Source organism: Tripterygium wilfordii, chromosome 4 (assembly GCF_013401445.1).
Source record: "Tripterygium wilfordii isolate XIE 37 chromosome 4, ASM1340144v1, whole genome shotgun sequence".
In the NCBI taxonomy this organism is placed as follows: Eukaryota; Viridiplantae; Streptophyta; class Magnoliopsida; order Celastrales; family Celastraceae; genus Tripterygium; species Tripterygium wilfordii.
In genome coordinates, this window is record NC_052235.1 from 9975116 (window position 1) to 9991978 (window position 16863).

The 16863-nt window shown below is 37.7% G+C and overlaps 2 protein-coding genes across 3 annotated transcripts; one reads left to right on the forward strand and one right to left on the reverse strand.

Annotated features, from left to right (window-relative positions):
• Positions 1 to 4190: 4190 nt before the first annotated feature.
• On the forward strand, positions 4191 to 13360 carry LOC119996647 (protein SUPPRESSOR OF FRI 4-like). 2 transcript variants are annotated; one of them, XM_038843358.1, is made up of 8 exons: positions 4191 to 4708; positions 5312 to 5412; positions 6548 to 6671; positions 7979 to 8391; positions 11526 to 11680; positions 11781 to 11834; positions 11918 to 11953; positions 12570 to 13360. In XM_038843358.1, the coding sequence occupies exons 1-8, from the start codon at positions 4515 to 4517 to the stop codon at positions 12639 to 12641; spliced, it is 1149 nt and encodes a 382-aa protein (XP_038699286.1). In that variant the 5' UTR covers positions 4191 to 4514; the 3' UTR covers positions 12642 to 13360. The 2 variants fall into 2 exon arrangements, with proteins under 2 accessions (XP_038699286.1, XP_038699287.1); XM_038843359.1 differs by lacking the exon at positions 11918 to 11953 and having other exon boundaries at positions 4192 to 4708.
• Positions 13361 to 13370: 10 nt separating this feature from the next.
• Positions 13371 to 16243, reverse strand: LOC119996648 (p21-activated protein kinase-interacting protein 1-like). The gene is made up of 3 exons (XM_038843360.1): positions 15482 to 16243; positions 14430 to 14727; positions 13371 to 13655 (listed from the first exon to the last, which is right to left on the reverse strand). The coding sequence occupies exons 1-3, from the start codon at positions 16136 to 16138 to the stop codon at positions 13609 to 13611; spliced, it is 1002 nt and encodes a 333-aa protein (XP_038699288.1). The 5' UTR covers positions 16139 to 16243; the 3' UTR covers positions 13371 to 13608.
• Between the last annotated feature and the right edge of the window lie 620 nt (positions 16244 to 16863).

The window sequence follows — 16863 nt, forward strand, 5'->3', positions numbered from 1 at the left end:
AGAATATGTAAGCTAGAGAGAGAAGTTAGGAATCTAACTTGAAACAACTTGAAAGACGGTAATCTTACCTTGGTTGATGATCTTAGATTGATGGGAGGGAGGAAATTTGAGAGAAAATGAGGTTTACGATTTGTTTAGGTCTGGTATTTTGAAAGAAATCACGAAAATGGGTATTTTAAACCAAATTTCGGGGTGCAGATTTAGGGAGGGAGGTGTCCGGACACCTATGCCTAAAACTCACTTTGTTTCAGTTTCTTCTATAACTATCCGGATGGTTACCTCTGTAGTCAAAAATTTCAGTTTTAAAACCACTCGTACACCCCCAAATCACTCGGTATTAATTTCTAATGATTATATATATATGTACACATATTCGACACATGTTGGTCCTACCTAATTTCTAAAAGAAAGGAAGTTCGGGGTATTACAATATCAGCTCATTTCGATTATGAGATATGAAAAATGGATGTCAAGACGGCTTTCCTCAATGGCCATTTAGACGAAAATATCTATATGATGCAACCCACTATATTCATTGCTAAACGTCAGCAAAATACGGTTTGCAAGCTTAAGAAGTCCATTTATAGACTTACCCAAGCATCTAGATCTTGAAACATTCGATTCGATCATACGATTAAATCCTACAGATTTGATGAGAACCCTGATGAACCATGTGTATACAAGAGATTAGACAATGGGAAAATTGTGTTCTTAATTCTTTACGGATGAGATCTTGCTCATAAAAAATTATGTTGTAACTTTATCAGTGATCAAGATATGGTTATCCAATCAGTTTAACATGAAAGACCTAGGAGAAGATTCTAGTCAAGTATGCATTGCATGACTCCAAGAAATAAAATGCAATAAAAACAAATTCTATAAATAGACAATTCAATATTTTTATCAAGTAAAATACATACACAATACAAGCAGCATACCCTAAGATTAGTCAAACAAATAACAATAAGAGAAAACTCCCAAAAAAAGAGAATTAACGCCATAACTACTAATAACCACAAACGAGCCACATAGTGTTGGTTGTTATTCTCTTCTTGTAAGAGCTCATCCCCAATTGACGGTCCAACAACATCCATCACCATCTGCTCATACAGATTAAAATTAGCACGATTACTATCTTGCCAATAATAATTTGTAGTATCTATTTGCACATCAAAAGTCGCCATAAGGGAGATTTCAATCATTTCTTCGCCATGAGGTGTCCAGTAATAATATCTAAGCTGAAAACATTTTCTATATAAGTGCACCCTTATATCATCAAACCACTAAAATCTTGTGCATTTACAACTTACACATAGATACCTTATTGTTCCTATGTCTATAAATCGTGGATTATTTCTACACTCATAAGTAATGAACTCCTCAACCCCACTACAAAACTTATCGCTAGGTCTCACTCGATTGGGTCCAACCCTATTGTAAATCCATGTAGGAGACTTAGGCACATCCATTATGAAAGGAGAAAGAAGCAGCAAGGAAGATGAAAAAGAAGAAGAGAATGAACAAAAGAGAGAAATGAGCAAACGAAGTCAGAACGAGAAACAAAAAAATATTTATGACATTAAATGCATATTAGCGACCAAATTTGTGACAGAATAAAAGTTTGTCACTAAGTTTGCAATGGAATTTGCAGCGTTGCTAATTTAAGGATGGAATAATGTATTCCATCGCTAAATTTGTGTCGAGAAAAGTATATTTTCTGACGATAGTTAGAAGATAGAATTTAGCGACAGAAACTAAATTCCGTGGCTGATTTTTGTCGATAAAAATTGATATTGTTATGACAATTAAATGTTAGCGACAAAAACCATATTACATCACTAAAATTGCGCCGGAATTTAGTTTTGTCTCAAATTTATGTCAGAAAAAATAGATTTTCTTAGGGTTAGGTGTCAAAAGATATAATTTAGCGACGGAATTTCGTTTTCGTCGCTACTTTTGTGACGAAAATATGATTCCGTTGCTAATTTGTGCCAGAAAAAGTGAGATTTTCTAAAGTTGGTGTCAAAATATAGAATTTAGTGACGAAATTAAAATTCGTCGCTAAATTTGTTCCTACATGTCGTTGAAAATTCCGTCACTAAAGTTGATAGGAATTCATGTCACAATTTGAGACAGGACTTTAAATTTCAATGAAATTTAGCGACGAAAACTTGTAAAAATTCCGTTGCAAACTGTATATTCAATAAAAAATTATTTTCTTGTAGTGGTAGCAATGTCAAGGTTCTCAAGTCTAGGAAACATCAAAATGTTCCAGGCAGAGAAATTCCACAAAAGAACAATACAATGAACATTGAAATTTCTACTTATAGAGACACTGTTACAAATCATGTTGCTAAGTGATGTGGCTGCTCTCTTCATGGAGAATTTGGATCCATGTTTATGTAATTTTGTCTTAAGTTGTGTAGTTTAGCTTTTATCTTAAGAACTGAATCTCCTTATTGAGTTTTACCCTGTTACGTTTTGGGCCTTGATTTTTGATTTGTTTTGGTTCTTTTGCTCTTGGGCCTGTCTCTCTATTAAGGCCCATGCTCCCAAGGGTATTGTGGTGGCAGTCTAGTGGTGTGAAGTAGTTTTGATGAAGAAACTATATGAAGCAGGCGCTGTGCTCAGCCGTATCTAAAAAAATTTAGGTGACACGAATGAGTAAGTATGCATACATAACATGAATTTGAAAAACAAAATAAGTCGGGTTCACACACGACGTATGGGTTCTTTCCATAAAACAAATTTATCACTGAGAAGAACCAACCGCAACCGTTTGTAGAAGTCCTAATCATAATACATGTGATCAGGTCTTCACGTGGGGAGTCAAATAGTTTTCTTCAATAAATTGCTCTTCTGTGGTCAATTCCAGTTTATAATTTTTCTTAAAACATAATACATCCACTTTCATTCATATAACATTAATCATATATATAGTTATGTATTTAAGTCAAGTAACAAATAAATACGAATAATGACTTATCAAAAGAAATAATAAAAAAATGGGTATAAAATAAATGAATGGTTTCATTTTTAAGAAATTGATAACAATACTTCATGTATTATATATTTCACCTTTGTAATATTCGTTAATGTATTTTGAATTAATTGTTTCAAAGTCTCTTAAGCCTTGCAAAAGGAATAGATAAATTTTAGTAGTCCATGTGAACTCCTAACAAAATACTCTATATATTTTGAATTAATTGTTTTCAAAGTCCCTTAAGACTTGCACAAAGCCTAGAAATTTTACAAAATACTTTATATGTTTTGAATTAATTGCTTTCAAAATCTCTTAAAGCTTGCAAAAAGGAATAAGGAAATCTTAGGAGTCCACGTGGACTCCTAACAAAATATGTTGGAGTTTAGGTGTCACAAGGAGATAATATCTCCTTAGAGCTTCCTCTTTATACATTTGCAAATCAGGGTTTCATACGCGATGCGCGTGTATATTTCATCAAATTTTCTAATTTTTAAAAAATATTTGTGGGCAATTTTCATAAGCTTATTTGATATTAATATTTTCCCACAACCTTTTAAATAAATTCCCCACATTCATTATGAATTGAATATATCATATTTATATATTCAATTAGTTACTAATCTATTGTTATTTTGTCATTTGTCTACTCTCAACTTTCCCCTTCTATTGTCCCACAATAGCACAATCTACTCCCATAAATTCCTATCTATTCCTTTTATCTACTCCCAACTTTTCTCTTCTGTTTTGTTTAAAGTTTCAAAAAAAAAATTCAAATTATATTAATTATCTTCGTGGCATTTAGTAATCTCAGCAGTTGAAGCAAATGCAATGGTTTGTATTTGTTTGGGCATGGAAGACAAAAAGTAGATTTTTCTTGACCCATTATAAAGTCTATTTGTTGGTCTCTTTCTAATTGCCGCAATATAAGGGGATGAAACATTACATACCTCAATATTGACTCAAAATAGGATTTACATCTCACACAAACTCACATTTTTACTTTTAAATCAATATTGAGTTCTATTTTTATCACACAAAAATCAAGTCAATAAATTTAAACTATCGTACTAATACATTTTTTTATCTCAATCACATTAACAAAACACATTTCCAATACAATCATATTAACAAAACATAAATTTTCATATATTACCCATGCCCTAATAAAAAGTCACCCATTGTGGTAGTTCTCAGCACTATGACATTTCATCCAAATCAGCCACACCAAAGACTAGACACTCCCAATTTTCTGGAAAACAAAAACACCATTGTGGTTGCTATCAGCACCGTCACATTTCATCCAAATCAGCCCCACCAATGACTCGGCACTCCCAATTTTCTGTAATAGGAAAACAAAAGGCAAAATTAAATATTTATATTAAACAGATCACAGTGGCTACAGAGTACCAGACGGAAACCCTAATTTACCTCCGGGATTTGATCGGGAAGAATCGAAGAAGACGACGAAGAACAAGAGGTAGTAGTAGACGAGGGTAATAAGAGTGATTTCAAGAAAAGCGGGCGACGTAAGATGGGAAAAAAGAAGAAGAGAGCATCTTCGAAGATGTGGTGCTATTACTGCGATCGTGAATTCGACGACGAGAAGATCCTGGTGCAGCACCAGAAAGCGAAGCACTTCAAGTGCCATGTCTGCCACAAAAAGCTTTCAACTGCCAGTGGAATGGCTATCCACGTCCTTCAGGTCCACAAAGAGAACGTCACCAAGTAATCCCTCTCTCCTAAAACCCTAATCTTTGCTGTGCGTTCGTGTACATAATTATCTATATTTAATTCTACAATCTTCTTTTGTGCTTGATTTTGGCTTCTCTGGCTTATGGCTATTTGTAGTAAATCGCAAAAGGGGATTGTATTTGTATATAACTTTAAATATACAAAGATTAGCTCTTTAGTGTAGATACGATATTGATTGGTGAGTGGTTTTATTGAAAGGTGTATACTGCATATGTATCCAATTCATAAACCATTGGTAAATGTGTACAAGGGCTGTTAATTCCTGTGGACGGTTCAGTATATGATCATTTCATGGGGTAATTACACGATGGGGTTTATTTTATGAAAGTTGATGGATTAAGAAGTATGAAAATATCTTAAGCCTTCTGTTTTACCTTTTCTTTTCCTTATGGACTTGACTTTTTATTTTCAATGATCGTTATGAATTAGCAGAGCTATAATATATAAATTTTCCTAATGTATGGCATCAGGCATGTTGTGCTGTTTTGCTTTCAAACACAAAAAAGACATTTTGTGTTGTTTGTGTTTGCATTATTTGCATTACGGATCTTTTTGATCATGGTAATTTTTTATCAGGGTTCCCAATGCAAAACCTGGCAGAGAATCAACGGAAATTGAGATATATGGGATGCAAGGAATTCCTCAAGATGTCTTGGCTGCTCACCATGGAGAAGAAGGTGGGTTGGAAATTTATCAACTAATCAGTTACTTTCTATATTGTCTGGATCGACTGTGATTTTTTGTTTACTATGGATAGATTCATCTATTTTCGACCTAGAGACCTTTTCGAGTGAGAGTATCTAATTCACGCATGCGACAAACCAGGTTTTTCGTTACCTTTTGATTTGCGTAGTTCTTGTATTGAACTCTGGTTTTTGAATTACTTTCTTGAACTTGAAACCCTCTCAAGAATTGTGTTATTTGTGATGGAATTTGGTGTATCGTTGATATTAGGACTTGCTGCATTGGTCAAATTTATTCCATTCTTCAAAGACAGGAAGCACTTTAAACATAGGGGACAATTCCTTGATCATTTTCTTATATTTCTGGGATTGGCTCCTTCCTTAATTTACGTGTAAAGTAGTTGGTGGACTTGAATACTTGGCTGTGTTTTTGTTTCTGATCTTGCTTGGCCATTTTGTCATACCTTATCAATATTAAGGCAGTTTACGGGACGTTTTGTCTTTTTCCAAAGATGTTGGCTTCTAAAGAATATATGAATGGGCTCATATGTTGCTCAAGTTTTGTTTCAGGTTTTCCCTACTTTTCATGGGTTTCTTTCAGGTTCCTATCTGGTTCTCATACAATGCTGCTAGAGAGAACCTCAACTTTGTGAATGCGGGGTTCCCCACTATCCCCATTACTTTTTGGTGTGTGTGCATGGGGTAGTAGAGCATGGCCTGCTACTTTATTTTGAACTGACTTTTTTAAAAAATGGCCCTTTGGCCATGGAATGGTAATGGAAAGAACCATCAAGATCTAGCTTGCTTGACATGTCCTGCACTTCTGTTTAAAAATACACTGCAAGTGCCACTGTTGGGTTACTTTAGTATCTGTGCAATATTTGGAGGTGGAAAGGTTATTTCATTGCTTCCATATAATCATCCAATTTTATTTTTACTTCTGGAAACAGTTAAGAGAGGTTAATGCTTCAGTGGTTTATGTTGATTTCAATTGTTCCAATTGCCTCTGTGCTGATTCTGAATATCTTATGAGAGTAGGTAGAGATGGTAAATCTTAACCCTATATAGCAAAGGTAAGCATTTAAGGTACAGTCATATTTATGTCCTTACAATTGGTAAATCTTTGCAGAAGAAGGTCCAGCAAAAGCATCCAAAGTGCAGGTTCCAACTACTCAGCTTGTCGGGGGTGTAGTTCCTGGACAATTAGGTGTTGCATATCCCCATGCACCAAACGTAGGGGCAATACCGTCAGTGTAAGTTTTCTGTCTAATTATGCTCTTTCTCACACATGCTGCTGTTAGGTGTTTGGGAATAGGAACTCTAGCTTGTTTCTTGTATTTCCTTTTTGCTATCATGTTCACTCAATTGGAAGATTGACACTGTTTCTATTTTTGATCACCATCATTGTCCTTTTTCATTACGATCATGACATCGTGTGATGCTTTCTTTTGAATTTTATCTATAGAAATTTCATTTCGCATTCATTGGACAAACCACGTATCACTAGGATTCTAACATTTTTAGATTTTGAAATCACATTGGAATTTGAAGTTATCAAAACCATTACCAAAATATGGTTAAAGAATTTGAGTTACCAGATCCTTTTCCTTGTATTGAGTATGCTTATGGCAACCAAGACATTTTAGGGTTCTCTTGATGCTTGGTTGGCAGATGTGTCTCAGAGTTTTTTGATCTAGAAAATAGGAGGGCCTGTCTTTAGTTATTCAATGGACACCTTAATCCTTATTGAGAAAGCAAAGAGCAACAAGAAAGTTTGGTCAACCTTTCTTGATCAACAAATATAATGCTGCGTCAATCAATGTTTTGTATGGATGTATATTTGTAAGTACCTGGACTCCTCCTAATCCTAACAGGTTACATTTTATGTTTTGCCATAATCATCTCATGATGGATTAGGATATGACATTTTCCGTTTAGAAGGACGTGGGATTTGACCTTGGAGCCTAAGGATTTCAAGAACATTAAAGCATTAGTTGAAACAAAGAAGATTGTTTCTGGGAGGAATTTCAGAAATCTATCTATACTGTTACACATACTTTATTGCTCTAAACGTTAACAAAAGAATTATACTAAACAATTAATTTAAAAGAAAACAATCAGGGACTTAATTTTTGAAAATATAGTGAATTCTACCTCAGTTGGAGATTACACTAGACTCGGTGCTAAAAATCTCAATTTGGCAAATGGCCCAAATCCAAAAAACAAAAAATCTTCTCCTCCATAGAAGCTAGACTTCCCTGTTCTAACTGTTTTAGATGGTTCCTAAGTTACCTCATTTTATTATCTCATTGGAAAGGAAGAAAGTGATTAACTTATTGCATCTTCGTTGTGGACTATAAGGGATACACGGTTGTCTTTGTTTCGTTTCTGGCTTTCTGCCATACTGGTAATGTAGTTATAAATAATATGATGCTGAATGTTATAGATTCGTTGTCATACTCTTTTCTGTACAAGGGTATTACCCCCTTGGTCTCCTTCCTTGATAATTTCTTTTTTATCATTCGCAAGGGCTCATTCCATTTTTATTGCTCGGTCACAGTTACAACTCTGCAGTACCCATGCCTCCTACTGGTTGGCCAGTTCCTCCTCGGACACAGCCTTGGTTTCCACAACATCCAGCACTTTCAGTTACCCCTGTGGGATATGCTCGGCAGCCATTGTTTCCTGTACAAAACATGAGGCCTCCTCTACCTACATCTTTATCATCTTCTCTCCAACCTTCACAAGTAGGCCCGCCTGGACTGCCAGTGTCCATGCCACCTGTTCCTGTATCGCAACCTTTGTTTCCAGTTGTTAGTAGCACTTCAGTGACGCAAAGTCTACCTTTTTTTGCTTCTTTGGCTTCAACAAATAATTCACCAATTGCTGCAGCAGAAGTTAATCCCTTAACTAATGCACATGCTGGAGCAAACCCCCAAATGACAAGCAGCTTCAATGGCCCAAGCATTTCAGGTTTGATTGGAATTTTTAATTACTGTGATGAAGTGATTTTTCCTAAGTATTTTGCTTACAATTTTTGTCATGGTTGATTACAAAAGGGAAGGATTTTCTAAGATTAAATTTACTCAGAAATTTTCGACAAATCTTTGCTAAGTATGTTTTGGGGTTGCATTTGGTGCTGATAAATGGTTACATCTGCTGTGGAATTGCTCTGATTAGAATAATCCGTTCTCTCTTATTTTATGCTATGGAATTTTTTTCTCTCTCTCTTGAAGCGAGATGTGATTTATTGAGAAAATACAATACTCGTGCCTCGTGGTGTCGAAATGTCTTTCTCCACTCAAATATGGTTAAATTTGTTAAATAGATGCATTTCAGTTTTGTATATCTTGTACCTAGGAAGCATGGACTCGGCAAAATGGGTGCCGAGTCCGCGTCACATACGCACTCAGTGCGCCCACGTGGAGGACGCGTAGAAATATGGCTAAGACGTGGTCATCCCGCGTCTGAACAGTCAACAGACCATCAATTCACCTCTGACTCGTAGTCGACGCGCAGCGACTCGTATTTTCACTTAAAACCAGTCGCGACCAAGGCTGTAGCTTTTCCTTCCATGCAAACCTAGCCCTAAATCGCTAAATGCTCTGAAACTTCTCCTTCCAGCCCTAAATCGCAACCTCATCCTCGAAGCAGCCCTAAATCGCGACCTCGACCTGTTCTGTTGCTCTTATTCTCTGCGTCGTCGCTTTCGAGGTTGAATCTCAGGTATGTGATCGATCTCCTCTTCTCCCACCTCTCCTCTTCTCCTCCCATCGACTTGTGTAGTGTGTGCTTCTGCCATCATTTTTTTTATGGCATGAATTCTGCCATCAAAGAATAGAATAGAGAGGTGAGCAGTGCAAATCAGTTCTTTGTTTCTTCGCATGGCTTTCATCGCGATTCTGCTCATTGTCTTCCTCCCATGGCTTCCATCGCGATTCCTCTGGGACCTTCTATTCTTTCAATGGATTGGGGCCTCATTTGCCCACAGCTGTGCTATTTCTCATGTGGGACCAGATCTGTGTTTGGGTCTTCTCATATGGGCTTTGGTTTGTTAAAGTCTGGTTGTGGGCCTCTCAATTCTCAGTCATATGAATATCTCAAGTCACTCATATGTTGCTTTATTTTATTCTATATCTCAATATTTATTCTATATAAAATATATTTAAATATTTTTTATTTGCCGAGTCCCCCCGCACTCAAAACAGGATTCTTTGAGATTTTGCAAATCCCTGCGTCCCCACATCCGCATCCCGTGTCCCCGCATCCGAGTCGGTGCTTCCTAGTCTTGTACCTATGATAGTAGTAATTAGTTCTTCTCTTCACGTGCTTTGACCTTTCTATTTCACTGAATCTTGTGTGTGTTGTGTATTTTCATTTTTTTATTTCGATTGTAGGTCTTATGTTATAGCACATGATTTTAATCATTTGTTCACGTAAATATATACTAAGAGGCATTTTGGTCTCTATCATTGGCTACTTGTACAATTCTTTCAGTTCTTTGTTTTGAAATTACCATCCATGCTTTCAGTCTATATCGTAAGCACACATGAAACCACTAATTACATTGGCTGTCCCATCTGTTGGTTGGAAACTTTGTGGTTGTCATTTGTTAGTTCTCCCTTGCTCAAGTGATTCTTTCCCCTTGTGTTTTTGGAAAATCCAGCTTTACTTGGGGGTGGGGGCATTCGACTTTAGTATGCACACATGAGTCTAAGATGAACATTATTTGCACCCCGCACTTTACTAAGTACATCCCAATAATGTTGCAAAAAACCTACTCTCTCAACACTCCACTGACCCTATCATTCTCAACCCAAATTCTTCTCCTCTCCTTCTTCGTCACCAAGCTGAAGACAGAACCCTATCATTCTCAAGCCAAATTCCTCTTTTCTTTCCTTCTTCGTCACCAAGCTGAAGACGGAGACCCACCCCGACCTAACAACCTTCGATGGCCACAGCGACCACCTCTTCCCTCCTTCTCTCCTAACCTGAAGACAGAGACTCACTCGGTCACTCCTCACTGATTTCCAGCGAATCCATCAAAATAACTAAAATTTCTCCAAACTCTGACTTCAACAGGTCTTCTGATTGGAGTGGCCAAGTGGGGTAGGTATTTATTGGGCAAAATGTATCATCTGAACATGGTTGGAGAGGTGAGCGATGTGTGGAAAGGTGAGATGATTTTTCTTCTCTCTTAAGATCCCTTTTGGAGTGGAAAGGTGAGATGATTTTTTTCTTAAAACATTTCTGGTTTTAAGGGTATCATTGGGTGTAGATGTTTGATCCTATGTTTTACTTGGGTGTGGGTATATGGTTACTGGGATATGCCATATGGGTGTGGCATACATGGTCATGAGGTAGTGAGCTAGACTTCTTTGGTGTATCTTGACTGGTAACAATACTTAGTCTTATCTATATCAAAAACAAGACGTAGGCTTGTGATATGCTTTGGTGACAATGCTTATAGATCTTAGATTAGTGACACTGCCCATGATCTCAAATGAGAATAATACTGGTTACAACGTTTTGATTTGATGCCCTGTTGTTTCTGGATCTCTGCTCCTTGTTTTATATATATCTTTGATGTTTATTGTTGCTGGGTTCATGATTGTGTGGCTAAGGCATTGGAGAATTTAGGCCAATTTAGTACAAATATGAGTTGCAGGCAAGGTGTTTGATGAAATGCTGCAGAGACTCCTGTTCTGTTATGCATTGGGGTGTAAAGTGTGACTTTTCAGAAAACACAAAAAGGGGTGTACTCAATATTGTTATATTTTTAACTGGGGTTTATTTAGATCGGGGTGAAAAGAAAATGGGGTGCAAATAATGTTCATCTTAGTCTAATTGCAAGTGCTATCCATGTCTTAGTTCTGCCATGTTTAAGTGCTGCTTTTTCCTTCTGTTTTGTTTTTTTAGGGGATCCAGCAGGGAGGGGCATTTGCCTTTGATGGGGGGTAACCTTTGCGGTTACGATCGTTTTGCCTAGGGGTGGTTTCAAATCCATGAGTTGGTTTATAATTCATTATTTTCATTTTTTTGTGGTGTGTGAACTGTTTTATGGATAGTTGTTGTAACTGCTATATAATTTATCATATTTACTGTAGGCGGGACAGTGGTCAATTCACATTCTTATGCCTCTGGTCCAAACACCAGTGGTCCTTCCATTGGACCTCCCCCTGTAATTGCAAACAAAGCTCCTGCAAACCAACCAGCTGTGAATGAGGTCTATTTAGTTTGGGACGATGAGGCGATGTCCATGGTATGTTGTGTGTGAAGTTTTTCCCCAATGTTAGTCTGAAGTTCTGAACTCTGTAGTCATTAATTGTTATCCATTATAATAATTTGGTTACTTCATTTAGGAGGAAAGAAGGATGTCATCAGCGAAGTATCAGGTTCCTGATGTAACTAGCCAGGTAAGTTAAAACTACCTCTTTAACCTTTGGAGTTGGCTTGCACATCTAACGAGATGGGTAGGTTTTATGTTCCATGTTTTCAGATACCATTGTTTACGCGCTGTTACCTATTTAAAGAGGTATTTTTCTATATAATTTCCATATTTTTGCCCTAGTTCAAGAAAATAGAGCAGTTAGTGAAAGGTGATTTATGTGTCTATTAACTGGATAACTTTTGACTTCCATTTGCTTTCGTTGGATGGGCATGATTAATAATTTTTTTTTACCTGGATGCTCTGGTTTGCATGCCATTGCCACCTACAGTGTGGACGTCAAAAGATTCAAGTAGGTATACGCATATTTTTATGCTGGTAGTTTATTACTATTTTGACAAGCTTGCTGGAATGACTCGAGGATTATTCATCCTAGCATCATTTTCAGTTAAGAACAGTGTGTATATATCAGCTCTTGTAATCTGCATTTTGATTTTGTGTAATTCACTCTCCCAGTGCTTAAACTGGAAGCTGGGGGTATGAATAGAACAAGATGATACCCAACAGAATTTTTATATTTGTAGCATCCTTGCAATTTATTTTTATGGTCGAACAGTGAACACAGGCTTTTGGCCCAGGTCAGCTTCTTTCACAAAGTTTGGTATCTCCATCGTAGGATGAAGCTTTTAAATATATGCTATGTCCTAGTGATTGGTAGTTATGGTTCCCATCTGATCGTCACTACTGTTGTTGCATGTTCCAGATGAGCTCTGTTGATGCAGCCATAGACAAAAGGATATCAGAAAGCAGGCTTGCTGGTCGAATGGCAATTTAGATCAACTGGAGTCTGCATTAACGTGTTTTTACGGCTGGAATCTTTAGGTGGATGGATCCTTCTATGGATACTGGAGAATTTATTTAAACTGCAGGATTCCTAGTGTCATTCTTACATCGCTCGAGGTCATAGAAAAAAGAGTGTTGTGTTCTTTGCAAGAAATTGAATTAGAGGGAAACGCATTCTTTAATTGTGAAGTGAGAGGGTCTGGAGAAGGAGCATTACGTAAAATATTTTTCCATCGTTTTCCTTTTTTCCTCTTTTTATAAAACTTTTTAGGAGTGCTTAGCAAAAGAAATTGGAGCATGTTAGGATACAGTCATTCTGAACCTCTTGACTTGAAATTACATAAAATTGTCCTAAACATTTCTTCTTATCTTCGTCTCTCTCCTTGTTTTGTGGGAGCAGTTGTACACTGTTGCACTGTAGAGATTAGGAGAGGTGAAGGAGATGATGAAGAGTAGAATGGCAATGACGGAAAATGGATCATCATATCTGTCACTAGAATCTGTGATTGGAAACAATTAAGACAAGCTTTTCCGCTATGAATCTGAATGAATAAACAAGTTGTCAATTGTCGAGCATATTTCAACACAACCTTGACTTGGAGAACACTGATAATAGTCCAGATGGCATACGCCATTGCAGAATTGAAAATTGAATATCAACCAAAGAAGAGTGGGAACAAAAGATGTACATTTCAAGGGGAAAAAAAAAAACCATACATTGTTACAAGAAACCAGAACTATAACACATCTATATATCAATAAGTTAAAATATGCATATTATATCAGAATTAAGAGGCTCTTTCAACGTCAAAATTGATTTGTTGGATAGAGAGAGTGTGCCCCCCTCCCATTCACAACAACCTTTCCAGCAACTTGGATAATGGATACACATCCGTAAGTCAAGGCTGCATTTTTCAAACAGTATCCAAATGATTTTATGAAATTTCCATTTTGGAATTCTACTCCTCTTTGGTTCCGCTGTCGCCCATTTTTGGCTGCTTGATAGCTGAAGAGGGAGGGGGAAATGAAAACAGTCAACAACAAATTACATGAACATGAAAAAAAGTTCACCAATATTTATCAAAATAACCAACTTAATTCGGCATCAGTGACAAAATCAGAAGTCTTAAGACATGAACTTTAACAGTTCATCAAAAGTGATGCACAACCAATAAACTTAAGGAACCACCAAAAATAAAGGATGTATGTACAATCCTTCTTAATATTAAAAACTTCAATCAGTAACTCTGGCCCTTCTACTTTAGGATTCAAAAGAATTACAAGCAGCCTCGCCAACTAAACTAACATGTAAAAGCCGTGGCCTTATTGTCTAGCTGCTCTCTAAGACAGGGTGATATGTTATTTGCTTATTTTTAAAATGCACGTGAAATGATAATTAGCCTCTTACTCTCCCTGTGAAACAACAGTATCTAAAAACAATCACGTCTACAAAACCTACCCCCATCTGGCCCACAACAACACCTCAGTTCCAGATTACCCTTCCTATGAATTTTAGCAAGTACATTTGATACCATCGCTTCCAAGAATCATGCAACTCTATAAAACAACTCCAATGCATAAGGCTCCCATAGTAGGCGGGTTGGGGACATGCAGGATGTCCGCATCCTTACTCCCACATAACATGTGGAGAGGCTGTTTTAGGATTGCACTCGTGCAACTCTCCCACCGGGCCACATGTTTTCATGTGGAAACCGGGAACCAAACTAAATTATAGGAAAAGGAATAGGTTGATCATGCAAAAAATCCGACAAAAACTCACATTTAAGAGACGATCCAGCCAAACAAGTAAGTCTTGACTTTGTCTCAGCCTCGGCCAATGGGTTTGGCTTCTCCTTCACGGCCATACGAACATCCCAAACACGTATAATCCCATCCGATGAAGCGGATGCCACTAGATACGGATCATCAGTGTTAGCAGTACCATCATTCCTACTAAGCGCAACAATTCCTTTCACACGGGTACAATGAGCATCTTCAATGCAATATGCGGCCTTCCCACTTTTTGTGTCCCACGCTGTAATATTACAGTCCTCGCCGCCAGTAAGAAGAAGCCCACCCTGCGAAATTATATATTTAGGAATGAAAATTTCAGATAAGCAAGCACACAAGAACCTGATATGAAGTGTCATAAGAAACTCAGTTCACAAGCAAAATTGAAGCAATATGCAAACTTGGATGCAAAATGAAAACATAAATGCGAAGGATCTCAACCCTTAAGTTTTCACAAGCTATCATAAATACACTAACAGAAACTTTCACCTTCATACAGATTTAAAGAGGGGCATTCTTCGAGTGATAGATACTCATTCTTGTAAAATTTGCAGAATATCAACAGGAAGATGCACCAAATTTGTTCCAACTTAATTTGACTCAAAGCAGCATGTAAATTACATGGAACATTATCAGGACAGTACTGAAATCTGAAAGATGAGTTATTTTTCAAGTAGAAACCAAGACCCTCCAAAGTCATCTAATGTTTTATAGCTGGAAAATGTACGACTCTCAAAGTGTATCACTAAAACATAGTCGAAATGCGTGCATATGCATGAAGGATCCATAAATGCAGAAAAGGGAGAATGCCAGCCCCATGGATACTACTCTGGCCTGTAAAATGTCTGGCTTAGATGTTCATAATGTAATCGGACACAAAATTAAGCGACTTTTCTCCAGAAGCAGTACATTGAAAAGAGAATAAGTAGAGCCAATACCATCCAACAAGAGGCAAGAACAACAACAGAACAAGAAGGACAAATCGAAAAATACCATTGTCATGTTAGAAGACGAAAAACTCTACAACATAAATTAACTGACCTCTCCAGGAGCAGCACAGAGAACCTTCTTGCGATTCTCCAATTCAAACAACAACCTTGCGTCCTCAGCCACATGTACTCCAATCTTGTCCCCAACAACCATGAAAAAACTCTCTCCATTCGGGTCATACTTCACCAAAGTTGCCTCCTTGCCCAACCTGCAAAGGAAACTCCTCCTGCCCCTCACCAGGTTGAGCATAGCCAAGGACTGGTCGCGGCCCACTGTCAGAGCAAGCTTGCCGGAAGGGTGGACAGCAAGATCATTGACAGCCTTCTTGTGGGGCCAGAGAGTGGTGAGATGAACGAAAGGGTCAGCGTCGAAGATACAAACGGAGCCATCTGCAGCAGCGGAAATTAGGTTGCGGGGGAAAGAGAGGGAGGGAGGGGTATAGAAGCAGAGGGAGGTGATGGTGGCGGCATGGTCGTGAAGGGAGCCGAGGGAAGCGGCGGAGGGAAGATCATAGAGGTGTATGGTATCATCGGACGATCCAGAAGCGGCGGCAGGGCCACAGGCGGCGGCGCACGTGACTGGCCCGATGTGGGAGGGATACGAAAAGAGCTGGGTCAAAGTGAGGGTCCTACGATCGGAGGAGTGCTTCAAAGGCTTAAGCTTGAATCCCCAAATGAATTTTTCATAAGAGCCAGCAATCAGACTCATTATGCTGATACGCCGTGGCGATGTTGGTGCTGGAGCCGAGGAGGTGAGGGTTTTGGTGATCGTGAACTAAAACCCTTATGTTCTGATTTGCTCCAAGCGAGGACGACGTCGTATGCAGATTTAACTCGTTTTTTATATGTAATGATTAAGGGTTAGGGCAAATGCAATGGTGAAGTGGTATTGGGCCAACAAAGATGTTGTGTTTTGCTGATGTGGCTGTATTGTAAAATGTGTTTTGCTTATGTGGCTGTATTGGGATAAGTGTTTTGCTGATGTGGATGTATTGATATTTAATGTTTTGGTGTAGTTTTGTTGTGGATAATATGGAGGAATGGAATGTTGTTGGGTTGGGTGGAAAGAGAAAGTGTGTGGGAAGAAAAAGTGTATAGAAATTTGTGTTTTGCTGATGTGGCTGTATTAGAATACGTGTTTGACTTGACTTTTTGTGTAATAGAGGTGGGACCGGGCCAACAAAAATGTTGGCCCAGTAAATTATTTCTTATTGCATTTGCCCTTACAAAACTCTATCCGAATTCGTCTATTCAAATAAAACCAAGTCCAGAAAATAGTTCTACGTCCAAAATTAAGATCCAAACAAAAATATTTATCTGAATTGAAAATTGGGTCCAGTCCGGGTTTAGCAATCTGGACAAACCAAACATTACCATATGATATCATATTTTATATACATATAAATAAATACACTTGCATCATTTAAATACTTT

Coding starts and splice junctions, on each gene's coding strand:
- LOC119996647 (XM_038843358.1), top strand. CDS start 4,515: ATGGGAAAAAAGAAGAAGAGAGCATCTTCGAAGATGTGGTGCTATTAC. Junction 4,709..5,311: donor CACAAAGAGAACGTCACCAA/GTAATCCCTCTC, acceptor ATTTTTTATCAG/GGTTCCCAATGCAAAACCTG. Junction 11,954..12,569: donor GCTGTTACCTATTTAAAGAG/GTATTTTTCTAT, acceptor TGCATGTTCCAG/ATGAGCTCTGTTGATGCAGC.
- LOC119996648 (XM_038843360.1), bottom strand. CDS start 16,138: ATGAGTCTGATTGCTGGCTCTTATGAAAAATTCATTTGGGGATTCAAG. Junction 14,728..15,481: donor TCTGTGCTGCTCCTGGAGAG/GTCAGTTAATTT, acceptor ATAATTTCGCAG/GGTGGGCTTCTTCTTACTGG. Junction 13,656..14,429: donor GGCTGGATCGTCTCTTAAAT/GTGAGTTTTTGT, acceptor CTCCCTCTTCAG/CTATCAAGCAGCCAAAAATG.